Source organism: Sceloporus occidentalis, unplaced genomic scaffold (genome assembly GCF_023333645.1).
Source record: "Sceloporus occidentalis isolate IW3139 unplaced genomic scaffold, rSceOcc1.0.p SCAF_47, whole genome shotgun sequence".
NCBI lineage: Eukaryota > Metazoa > Chordata > Lepidosauria > Squamata > Phrynosomatidae > Sceloporus > Sceloporus occidentalis.
The window spans coordinates 6,041,376-6,054,839 of NW_028317027.1; the positions used below are offsets into that span (position 1 = coordinate 6,041,376).

At 39.4% G+C, this 13,464-nt stretch overlaps 1 protein-coding gene across 1 annotated transcript in view; it reads right to left on the reverse strand.

Moving 5' to 3' along the window:
* Nucleotides 1–13,464, reverse strand: part of LOC149289279 (dystrophin-like) — an 874,963-nt gene that overhangs the window by 29,066 nt on the left and 832,433 nt on the right. Inside the window, 5 exon segments of the mRNA XM_089490922.1 lie at nt 1,146–1,211; nt 5,624–5,662; nt 7,175–7,311; nt 9,368–9,479; nt 11,509–11,675. Of these exon segments, the coding sequence (XP_089347048.1) occupies nt 1,146–1,211; nt 5,624–5,662; nt 7,175–7,311; nt 9,368–9,479; nt 11,509–11,675 (521 nt within the window).

The window sequence follows — 13,464 nt, forward strand, 5'->3', positions numbered from 1 at the left end:
AACCTGGAATCCGATCGGAGGTGTGTTTGAGCTACTAAAAAACTTACTTTTTCCACCACCACTGTGAACATTTATTGAGTGGGTTTGATAAAGACATCATTGTCTTTGTTTGTGTGTTATTGTGTTTGTCTATAGTTACATGCAGATCAGATTATATTTTATAAACAATTAATGCAGAAAACCATTATCTTAATGCCAAAAAGATTCACTTTTTCTTGACAGTGTGTGAGTTTGAGTGTGAGTATCTGCATGTATGCACTTAAGCAAGTGTGAGTATATACTCGTGTGTGTCTGTTATGTTTGGGTTTTTCCTGTAAGGTGAAAAGGACACTTCACCAGGGGCAGGGACCAACAGGCCGTGTTGGCACTTTGAAGTCTGCAACTTGGTTCCATGCAGAAAATGGTCTACTCAGGCCCAAGAACGTTTGCAATCACTGATCTAGTCAATACAGAAACGTGCCTAAGAGTGGGGAGAGGGCACACAGAGCCGGCCAAATTAACAGTACATACCCGTATCAACAAACAGGGTTAAACGCATGATATGTCCATTCACTCATGCCAGGCAATTAGTCGATTTCTAACCCTGCGTCACTTAAATATGGCATGCTGATGTTCCCGTACATGGATAGACATTTATGTAAAGCTTCAACATGATCCCGCCTGCTTAAAAGCTTCTTGAGAACAGAATCTATAGAAATACTTACACTTATGTAAATGCAAGACCAATGCCTCCTTTACTAAATCAAGACACAAACGTTAGTGGTGCTGTCTAAATGCCAAAAACATGGCTTTACAGTGCTTATCTATATTTCACAAAAACGCACACTGTGTTTAAACAAAAATATTCATCTTTAACTCAAGAAGCCACATTTACACACGTTAAAAAAGTCTCCAGGCTGAGAGTGAAATAGTGGAATTACATGAAATTGCATACATTTTACCGCTTCATTTCTCAGGTACCTACTGAGTAACCAGCATGAAATCCAAAGAGAAATAGACTTTTAAATGGCAGGTTGACAGACCAACCAATCGCCGCGGAGTGTGATGACTAAACGCTTTAGGGGCTTATACCGACGGAACGAACTAAACGGTAGAATTATCTCTAGCATTTTTTTCCCCCCGATGCTTGTGCCAAAGAGCCATACCTGCTAGCATAATGTTCAATTCGCGAGTGAGTATCATCATGTGAAAGCTGGGGAGAGGAGGCAGGGCTGTGGAAAGAAGAATTCAAAGACAATTCAATCTTCACATTAAGATATGAAAGTAAACTGTAATGGTCATTCTTCATATTACTTGAAAATTCCTTTAGGAACAGTTCTTTATATTCCATAAAAAAATCAATTGGTTCATTTTTTTTTTAGCTTTGAGAGGAAAAAAAATATTTGATTTAGCCAGCTAAAGGGCCTACAGTCCATTTGTCTATGACGGCGTGTTCTGATTAGCTTTTGGCAACTTTCCAGTCTACTGTAATGCTTTAAAAAATAAAGATAAGAGCAATAGCCAATATTGACTGGCCTACTTAGGAATTTAATGCATGGATTTATCTTCCAAACAAGCTGCTTGTCATGTAACAGACTGAAAAAGTCTTGCTTTTGAGAAGTGTTAGCTACGGAATATCTGCTTAGCCCAATCCTCATATGCCCCAAGATGACAAACAGGCCACAAATAGCTACTAGATCATTATATATATAATAATATCAAAATATTCTTGCAGAAAAATGTAAATAGATTTTGAAATAGGTGTTGTGGCTCCATGTATGGCCAGTAGGCGAGCTTTACCAGGACTTCTTATGTTATTTTCAGTCACCGACTAAAGAGGAAGAATAACGTATTTTACTTATGTAAAGATTTGGAATCATATTTTAGCTGTTTATATAGATGCTATTAAACATTTTAGGGTTCTCAAACACAGCCATACACTCATACACATCAAAATTATGAGCTACTAAAAAAAAAAAAAAGAAAAAGGATTTTGGTCCAGAGAGGGACCAAATCATTCACTTGCAATCTAACAATATGCTGATATACAAAATGTACAAAAATCCTGTATAACTCTGTGGGTAACATTTTATGACGGCTTTCATCTTTCTACTTAGGTCAAACAGATGAACTCTTGTACAAAAAAAAAAAAAAAATTAGAAAAAAAAAGAAAAGCAAACTAAAAAAAAATTAACAGAATATACCAAATACTCTGTATACACAAAGGGAAAAAAATCTCTATCAATAGAGGTTTTTAAGCGTATCTGCCATTGATTTTATGCTTCCACAGCTACTTTTGGACTGACTATTTTCTTATCCTTTATAGTATACTTATCTATTTGTTCCAGCTTCCACACAAGTTTATTAAAGCTATGGGATTTGGCATTTTAGTTCTGGACTGTCAGAAACGCAATGAATTGAGATGCATTTTATTTGATTTTCACACATATCTTATTGCAGAACTAACTGAGCTGTGAATAGCTGTTGGATTCAAACTGAATGCTGCTAAAACTTAAAACTGCAGACCTGTTCTTAAATTATATTTAGATTTCCACCAAGTTTTTAGACTCGTTTTCGACTACTTTATCTACAGGCAGCTATCACACTGTAATTATGCACATATTTTCTGCTTAGCCTAGGTTAGACAGAAACATGAAGATAATATTCCGGCACAAGTAGCTCTTTTCCTTGTTTTCTTGTGTGATGTAGTATACTACGAAGAACACATTGTGTTAAGTATTTTAAGGAATTATATTGTTTTTGAGGATAAAGAAAGTACTTTTGGACAATTTTCTTGTTAATTATTATATGTGTTTTAGGACGGATGCGTCATGATCCCCTTGTGTAATAGCTTCTGGTTATGTTCATTTTTTAGCGCTGTATTTATGGGGGACACAGCCCCCCAGCCAACCCCTTAAACCTACAGAGGATCTTCTCCTTAACTAGGTGTCATCAGTACCAGCACTCATGCCAACTCCTATGGAAACGATACTGCGGAGGTCAGCACAAATCTCAATAATACAACCGGGCCAGTTTCAGGGGAGATCTTTAAGTGGATGGCACCCAGTGAAGTGGCCCGTGAGCTGCTGACCCATATCTTAAGCCTATATCACAATACTCCACTTGTCATGTGTGTGAGGTCTCCAATCTCAAGGAGCATGCACAGTAGAGCTTTTCCCGCTACAATTGTGTAGTTGAATTATACTGTACAATACAGGTCAGTCCATTAAGGAAATGTTTAAAGCCTACAAAGACAGGGGTTCGACGACGACCTGTATGAGAACCATGTCGCCAACACTTTTAGGAACTTCCAGTGTATGGATACAATGTAATACAGAAGACAAGGCATTCAGTATTTTAGATTTCAGTATGATGCCAAACTGATGCCGGAAGACATATAAAAAAAGGAACCCTAAAACCCTTGGAGAGATGTAGCGGTAAATGTCCTTTGTCTGCCCGATCCGAAAGCAGTGTCTATAGATACCCATCGGTAGTATTCCAAGAAACAGAGCGGTAAAATGCAAGGGAAAATCTTCAATCATGGAGAGCATCACATCTCTTAATGGATTTTGTTAGTGTTAAACAGAATACACACCAGTTGACATGCATTTATGCAGTTCATGCGTGAATGCAAGCTTCTGTTATACTTGACTTTTTACATAGGTGCATCTAATTCAAAATCATTACACTTGCTATTGTTATTACACATTTGCAGTGCATCTGCTAGCTCTTCAATAAAATATATTCTAATAATGTATGGCTTTTTACTGTAATGGCTCATATGTGCCTTAGTAGGGATTTCAATGGCCCATAGTTTGCCACAGAACTCTACATGCACTGCCGACGAAAACCGCTGACATTTAGCAACATTTGATAAAATGTATTCACTGGAGAGGGTAAGGAAATAAGCTAGTCCATTCAATATAATGTATACAGTATATATACGGAAACATTTCACGTATGGTAACTAATCACATTATGGACATATACTACTTTATGCATATACATCATTGCTTAAATAGGGCGCATCCCATCTAACTGAAAACCACTTACCGTATTTGCTCGATTATAAGACAAGGTTTTTTTCAGAGCAAATGCTCTGAAAAATGCCCCTCGTCTTATAATCGGGGTCGTTTTATAATCAGACCTCAAATAGCTCTGACTATGAGACGACTAAGATCCAGATCCCCCGCAGCTGCAGGTGCCCTGGATCCTCCTGTCCCCCCCCCGCCCCACTTACCGGTACTTCTGAGTCCCCGGTGTGTAGCTGGGGCAGCGTGTAGACGTCTACGCGATTCGCGTAGACAACTTCCGCTGCAGCAGGAAGGAGGTGTGGCTAGCAGCGGGGGTTGTCTGCATCCATCGCGCAGACCTTCCCCGGCTGTCAGAGATCAGAGTTCCCCGCACCGGTACACACTGCCCCGGCTACATGACAGGGAAGTCAGAAGCGCCGGTAAATTTGGGGGGGGGGGGTGTTAAATGGGGGGCATAAGGCATTTCTGAGGCAGAGTGCTCTGTGAAATACCTTTTAACCCCCTTAATGCCACTCTGCCTCCAGAAATGCCTTTAACCCTCTATACGCCACTCTGCCTCCTGAATGCCTTAAACCTCCCTATATGCCACTCTTCCCCATAATATGCCTTTTAACCCTCTAAATGCCAGAGTGGCATGTAGGGGTATAAGGCATTTCTAGAGGCAGAATGGCACATAGGGGGTCAAAAGGCATATCATGGGGCACAGTGGCATATAGGGTTAAAAGGCATATCATGGGGCACAGTGGCATATAGGGGGTATAAGGCATTTCTGGGGCAGATGTGCATAACTGGGGGGCAGGTTGGAAAATAGAAGGAAATAAAACCAAAATATTTTTCTCAATCATAGCTTTTATTAAAAAAAAATAGTTAAGATTAATTAACATGTACTGGTAAAACTTTTTTCCTACAGGGTCGTCTTATATTCAGGCTTTTTCTTTTTTTTCCTAAATTAATATTCAGATTTGGGGGGTCGTCTTATAATCAGGGTCGTCTTATAATCGAGCAAATACGGTAAATTGGTTGGACATTTCAGATTTACGAAAACAGCAGACTATAGGGTACCCATGAATCTTATACAATTTGTAATGCCAATATTTTACCTTTAAGACTTGAGAGTACCCTACATTTTGTAAACATACTGATTTACACTTATAATATAGCTTTTGAGAAAAGTATCCCAAATCATGCTTAATATAAAACTATATTGTAAATAAATCCTGATGTGAAAAGACAAATAGTTCATTGCAGCGGAACTCAAAAAGATTTATCCTTATGGTGCTTTAGTGGCTAAAAGACTTAAACCCAACAAAACTATTTGTGCATTGCGTTGCTTGAATATAAAAGGCATCTCGTGTACATTCTGAAAAAATTGAACATTGTAAATATTTTCCAATACGGAAGGTGGACAGTTTATACTTTACGCAGAAGTTTGAGCTTTTCTTTTTTTTTTTTTTTTTGTTATCACAATATTTTCTTGCATTTAAACTGAAACCTTAAACCACAGGTGTGGGGGGGAAACAAAAATATGAAAATGAGGTCATGGGGAGAAATGAAATTATTAACACACATGAAAGCAGCAAGAGCAGTAGCGCAAAATAAAAAGTACTCACGCAGAATCTACTGGCCAGAAGTTGATCAGAGTAACAGGACTGAAAGACAAAAAATGGGGAGGTGAAGATAAAAGATCGAAATCCCACAGAGAACAAAAATAAATAAATTAAAAATGAAACGCGGTATGATAATTGTGAAATCAACATTAAAGGCCAATTTAAGCAGCCAGTGATGAAAGATCGAAAGAAACAAAAAGGTGTAGAGAAATACAAGCTGAATAATTGTAATGTATGTACCGTATTGGCTTGGATATAGGCCGCCCCCGTATATAGGCCGCACCCTAAAAGTTTGGTGCTTTTTTAAAGAAAAAGTTTTTTTTTCTTTAAAAAAGCACCAAAAAAACATGCTGCCACTCTGTCTCCCCCCCCAGATATGCTGCCACTGTCCTCCCTCACCGAGATATGCTACCACTGTCCTCCTCCCCCCCGAGATATGCTACCACTGTCCCCCCCCGCGAGATATGCTGCTACTGTCCTCCCTCCCCGAGATATGCTGCCACTGTCCTCCCCCCCGAGATATGCTGCCACTGTCCTCCTCCCCCCGAGATATGCTGCCTCTGTCCTCCTCCCCCCCGAGATATGCTGCCTCTGTCCTCCTCCCCCCCCGAGATATGCTGCCACTGTCCCCCCCCCCCCGAGATATGCTGCCACTGTCCCCCCCCCCCCGGGATATGCTGCCACTGTCCTCCTCTGCCCCCCCCGGCTTACCGGAGCAGACTCCCAGGTGTCTTGCGGGGCCGGCGGGGGACATCTACGCAACCGGATGTGCCGGCACCGGAAGTTGTATACGCGTATTGCGCAGATGTCCCCCGCCGGCCCCGCAAGACACCCGGGAGTCTGCTCCGGTAAGTCGGGGGGGGGGGGGCGGAGGTAAAACGCATCGTGCGGACGGTCCGCACGATGCGCTTAGACAACCTCCCGTGCCGGCACCCCCCCGTGGGAAGTGCTGGCAGGGGAGGCTGTCTGAGCGTATCAGAGAGTAGGATACGGGTCCCCTGCACCGCTGCGGGGGATCTGTATCCTAACCCCGCTGCCTGCCCGGTGCCCGGGACTGCATGTCCCGGGCGTCGGGCGCTAGACCCCGAATATAGGCCGCACCCCCACTTTAAAGACTTAAAGTGGGTGAAAAAAGTGCGGCCTATATTAGAGCCAATACGGTATTTTACAAATGTCTTCTTAGATCATGTTATTAGATTAGAAAAACCAAATAAATTAAAACTCTAAAACACTTTTGCTAATAAAGTTTTATACTATATGAGAAAAGCATTTAGCAGCACTAAATGGAGTATAACTTCACTCATCTTCAATAATTTATTCTTTTTTTTTTTTTATATTTGAAGGGTGTGAAGGTATAAAAAAAAAAGTAGTGCAAACAGATTAAAGTGGAGCAAAAACATCGGAGATAGCCGTTAGTGTTGTGTTCATTCAAATTAGAAATCAGCTTGTGTTTCCTACAATGAAAATAAAAGGAAATGTGCAAAATTTGAAACAAATTGAGTCATGAAGAGGTAAGGTGGACCAGCATTGACTGCCTCTATGCCAGCTACTCACGTTTCCATGTTGTCTCCTTCTAACACCGTTTGAACAGGGAGATAACCCATCCTTGGGTGTTTAGCAAAATATCTTTTTGTCCTGAATTTATTCTTGAGGACCTTTGCAAAGTCGCGAACATCTTCACCAGAAGTAGTCTGAAAGCAGTAAGAATTAATTAAATGGAAAAGAACACATTTTTTTTTGGATTTTTTTGTTAACATACTAAGGGGCATATCTGCATATCACGTGGTCAGCCTGGTCTTTGAGCCCTTCTTTTAAAAAACTAAATAGCTTTTGGTGAAAAAGCGGCTGAAAAGAAGTCAACGTTGTTGCTTTATGTGTTCTATAAATGCAGGATTTGGAATCTGTTCAGCATTCTCCTTGAGAAAGTAGGCATCCAGGCATTAAATGCTTTACAAGAAAGTGTTTGGCACTTACCCATTATTTAGTGGCTTATGACAATGTGATTTAGCATTTCTTAGGTTCCTTTTATTGTACTTTAAAGTTCAAAGCTAAATTCAGTCATGGATCACTGTTTATTGAACCAACAGTCAAAACCCATATACCAAACGAGACCTGGGCACCGATAAACAGTTCAACTTATTCCAACTAAAGCACAGGACCACATTCAAGGATAGAGACTTGTTTGTTTTGTAGAATCTAGAGGTGTGGTATATCCAAGAATACAAACAGAATAACATTTACAGACACAAAAATCTATCTGAGAAATATGAATGAACTCCTTAACCATATCTAAAAAAATGAGATGAATGATGATGAAATCATCTAGTTTAAAGTGTATAAAAAATAACTGCCAAGAACTAGGGATGCACCGAAATTAAAATTCTGGACCGAAATCGAAAATTCAGCATTCACTTGGCCGAAACCGAAAAACGACCCCCCCACCTTTAAAAAAAAATTTAAACAAATAACCACACATATTTAAAATAAGTAACACCAAAATTGGACAACAAAAATCAATAAAAATACTAATATCAAAAATAACAAAGAAATCAACAACAATTATATATATATATATATATAAAATTGATAACAGCAATCACACACCTATCATGCTAAGGAAGCCAGTACATGCTGGAACCCGAGCACGATAGGAGTGTAATTACAGCCTCCCTATGCCATGCTATCCCCCCACACTTACACAGCCATGCTGTCATACACAAACATTAATTTACTCATTCATATACTAATACTCATATTCATTCCCTTAATCACACATACTTGCTCAGACACCCTCCCCCACCCCTTACCTGAATTGCAGCTCTCTCACTCGCAGACTTCCGAAGGGGCCCTGCTGCTTCCCTCTGTGTTGCTTGCACTCTGTGTGAGCAACTTCTCTTGTCCCCCCCACCCCATGGGAAGAAGTAACGGAGCAAAGTCACGTGATTCCGCTGGGTTCCTGCTTCTCCTGGCCGGTACAAGAGACGCTGCTTGCACACTGTGCAAGCAACTCGCAGGTAAGCAGCAGGGCCCCCGCGATTTTCATCCGTTTTTTTTCATTTTGGCATTTTGCCGATAATGCCTTTTTCAGCCGATATATTTCGGCCACCTATATATTGGTACAACCCTACCAAGAACACGTTATGCTCAAAGAGTCATTTTAATAGAATAAAACTATATTTTGCCTAACTGAAGTGAAATGCTAAATGTAAAGCCTAGCTAGGTTTTTTTTTTTATTTTAAGAAAATGGAGTTCAGTAATCTAGGTCTCCAGACACACTAGGTTCATTGACTGAATCCCTGATGTCAAGAGAGATATCCATTTGTCAAGACAACACTGCTTACAACTTCAAGAGAATGGAGCAGTGAAGTAAATCAAGTATCCCTTCACTGATACTTCAGGAAACAGGAGCATGACTGCATCTTGACACAGTTTTCAGACAGGAGAGTTTGGAACTGTACTCCTTGTAAAGGTAATCCACATTATTAATCTAAAAAGGCATTACAATAAAAATCCTGTTTTTTTCCTAGTATATGCCAACAGCTTTTCACCAATTATACATAAAATCAGCTTTAAAAAAATATAATAAAACAAGGTTGTCTCCAGTAGACTCATCTTACAGACTTATTAATAAACAGGATGTGGAAAACATATTAATTAAGGAGATTGGCCTCACGAATAAAATTTTACATTACATAAGTATCACTATTCTAATAATAAATCGGAATAAATATTCTGTACAGTACTTACCGGAGTGCAATATTCCACCATCGGGTAGTGCATTTTGTGACCTTTTGCAACGCGGCCAGAAAAGAAGCAGCTTTGGCAGATGTCATAATTAAAGTGCTTTAGACTTCGGTACCTATAAAAGGGGAACAACATAGCAATATAAACATGTAGCACAGCAGGCAGACGCTTAGTCTCCATTTGGAGTAGTATGAAAATATTTAAAGGGTTGTAGTTGCAGTCAATTCTAGATCCATTCTCCATGCTCCCTTAAGTTGCTAGCCCAGTATGCCCTATCCCTTCATGGCCCATTTCATTAATTTTCAAAGGTGGCCTCCACGCATAATCCTCTGTCCATCACAGAACAAAAGCCCCAATTGAGGTGCCTGCTAGCGCCATCACACTCACATCTTGGTATCAAGTAGCACCGATAACGAGATATACTCCCATAATCGTAATGTGTATTTTAGGTATTTGTCCCTAAGAAAACAATCATGGTGACAGATAGGTTGGGGGGCACAGTCGTAGAGTGCACTGTGTAAAGTGCGCACTCTTTAGAGTTTCTGCTAATGGCACAATAGTCTGCTTCCGGTGTTCCATTTTATGAATCATTTCATACTTGCCCGTTGAGATCACTTCTATTTAGTATATTAACACTCCAGAGAAGCTTCTAGTTTTTAGGGAGAAATAACTGGGGAGTATAAAGTCGCTATCTCGGAGGTAGTAATCATTTCACAGTCTACTGAATAAATGCATCCTGCATGATTTTGAAGAAGTTTACAAACCACCGAACATAATGTGGAGAATTCATAAGGAACATTTGATTTCTTGCATTCTGATTTGATAAATTCATTGAGACAGATTAACCATGGTTCTTTGTTATGGGTAGAAAACATCGTGGATAAATAATTTAGGAGACGGTACTGCTCTGGAAAGATGCAAGGAACCATTTCTGATTAGCGTGCTCATATATTATCTTAAAAGAAGTGGATGTCAATAAGAATTTATTTTTGGAGCATATACAAATCTTTGGAATAATGTGAGATAACCACTCATTTTTATACAATTCGATTGTCAAAGAAATGAATTTATTTTATCAATTAAACGTGCTGTGCTTTACTTTTGAGAGCTGATGTGAGCCATACCACAAATTGGTTAGGCAACAACATTATAAAATCTGACCTGAGTTTGTTGATGCAAGTTTATCTGCATTTAAGCAGATGAAGACTACACAGCGTACATGCACATCCAGCTGGCATACTTAAGGGTAATGGCACTAAATGCAGCGTTCTTGTGAACATGTGATCAAGTCATCAGTCAAATTGGAAGACGTTTGCATGAAATCACTGAATCATATATCCATCTTGGCTGAAAACCGAACAAGAACCCGACTCAAGTGCTTGATAGTGGAGTTATATCATCTTAAAAATAAAAAAACTCAGGAATTTGTCAAGCTCTGAGAAGCAGTTGAATTGCAATCAAGTTTAAATACCCCCTTGTAATCAGCATTAAGTAAGAGGATATAAAAAATAAGCTGAAAGAATAAAGTGTATAGGAGGGTCCCCAAATTGCCCATTAACCAGAGGTTTTGACCTCCAATGCTCATCAACTTCCAACTCCTTTGAATAGTCCTGCAACACATAATCCTTTTAAATGTGCACGTGAATAATCAACCTGAATTAAAGAGCCAGTAAAGTAAACCACTTCTGTCATAGAAGAAAAAAAGTTAATTTGTGTGCCTCATGTACATTTTCTAATTCACACTTGATTTTCCCAAGCTGTCTCAATGATGATGTCAGAACATATTTCACCCAATCAGTGGAGATGAGAGGTTGACTCTGCAATCTTTTCTTACTGCTCCTGAAATGCGAGTCAACTTTGAAACAACGGAAGCGACCGGTACATCAGCTCATTAGCTAATCTTGCATTGGCATCCTCACATGATGTGGTAAGCAGGAGAACAAAACCTTGTCCTATTACTTCCAGCAATACCCATCTTATGCCATATGAATTCTGATTTTACCAGATAGTAGACTCTAGGGCTTAGACCAAATGGCATCATTCTTGCACTTAGGCAAAGTTTAGGAAAAATATATATCAAGGACATTCCACTTGAGTGACGAGAAAACCAAGGAAATGAGTTGTCCTCAGAAAGCTAGTGTTACCTGAATCCAATAATTGGGCACTCCTTACAGATATTGCACTTGGCTTGGTGTTTGGCAGTTTCGGCAGCGGCAACTCTGTGAAGTACAGGGAGCCAGACCATTGACTGTGGCTCCAACCTCATCCAATCCAGAAATAAAGCCGCTTCTATTTCTGGTTTATTGTTAGCCTGTAGGAGGAAACACAACAGAGGCATGACATGAGTCATATTAAAAGGACCACAAAGTACTCAGAGACATAGAGCTATACTATAAAGAGCTACCCTGGGGCAAGGAACTAAATGTGAAGTGTTCTCAAGGAATTTTCACCGGTTGCTAAGGTGATTACTCCAGGTACCATGAACTTTATAAATGGAAATTGCTGCAGAGAGAAAAACTGCATGGTTAATGGGCATAATGGGGAAAACCACCTGGTATCAGTATATTTTAGCTTCTTACAGGCAAAGAGTTGTGTTAATGGACACATCAGCTACAAATACAATCAATTACATGGAGAAATACAAGCCGAGACTGCTCTAAAAGTCTCAATTATAGAGGCGTTTATTACCGTGTCTGGGAATTCCCAGGATTAGCCCCTTTGGTTTTGCACCAAACTCATACCCCCATGGTTAAATATTAGGGTCATACAGTCTACAGCAAACCCGTACATATTATAATTTGCTGTAAGGATATCCAGGCATCGCAGCTAGTGCTTTACTCACTAAATGTTTAAATTCCTGCTTAAATAAAGGTGCTTTGATTCATAATATTCCTACCACAGCACAAGTAGCACACTTCTTAAGGACCATTACAGAGAATCTTTGTACTGGAACAAAGTTAATACATGAACGGTCTCAGTGACAGCTCCTTTCCTAGGAATGTGTATTAACCCGAGGGCTAATCACTATAAATGAAAAACACCAGTCCAGTGAATATGATCATTCACAGATATATATATTTTACACACACATATACACCACCAACATTGACAGACAGGCAGTCATATGAATACTGGAAAACCTGTATTATAAATATTTTTCATTTAGGATCACGTTCTGTTTCTATAGACATTTTTGTGACTTTTAGGGCTGAAGAACACTCTGATTTGCTCATACTCGGCAAACATTTTGAGATCATTTAAAAGAGGGATTAGGGTTCACTGGAGGACCTGTAGGGAGCATGGCAACATAGTATTTTACCTTGTGAAAGGTGGCAAAGATACTTATTTGCTATGACCCAAGGTCTCGAGACCCACTGCACATAATATTGCATAATACATTGCATTCTATTTCATTTCATCATTTACTTCACATCAGATTTCATGTTTTTTATCCTTCTATAAAAATAATAAGAACTGGGACTTGCAGAAATCAGGCTTCTATAAAGTTAAACCAAGCTTGAGTGGACTGTCTAAAATACTCATATTTCCCTTGTTCATTCATTGGCTGATTCGGCCTACTAATTTAATGCAAATTAAACATATTCTTCTAAAATATGAGAAGGGAAGATAAATCATTACAATATGAAAATAGGAATGCATACACATTTTCGAGAAATTGAGAGCTAATCATTAGAGGGATGTTTATCTACAGAGACTCCGATTCTTCAGGAATCAATAAGCCAGTACATTAATGGAAAAGCTGATTAATATGCATTTTTTAATAGGAAAAGATGCATTCTGTATAGAATAGTGCACTGCATGTTCCAACTAGAATAAGAATGAGCAGTTAAGAGCATCAGACTCCGTTTCGGTAATCAGCATAAATTAAGACGGCAGAAAAAGCCACACAGAGAGGACAGCAATTCAGTAAAACCATATATCTGATTTATTTTTCAGCCAATAATCAATGTTAATTTGTTAATTGTAATAAAGGTGAACCGATGGACGACCCTATCTCCGGAGCCCACACAGGCAAATAACCGTGCTTGGCTGAGATTAGCACGTCTAAAATGTATCAAACATTTGAGAATTACTTGGAG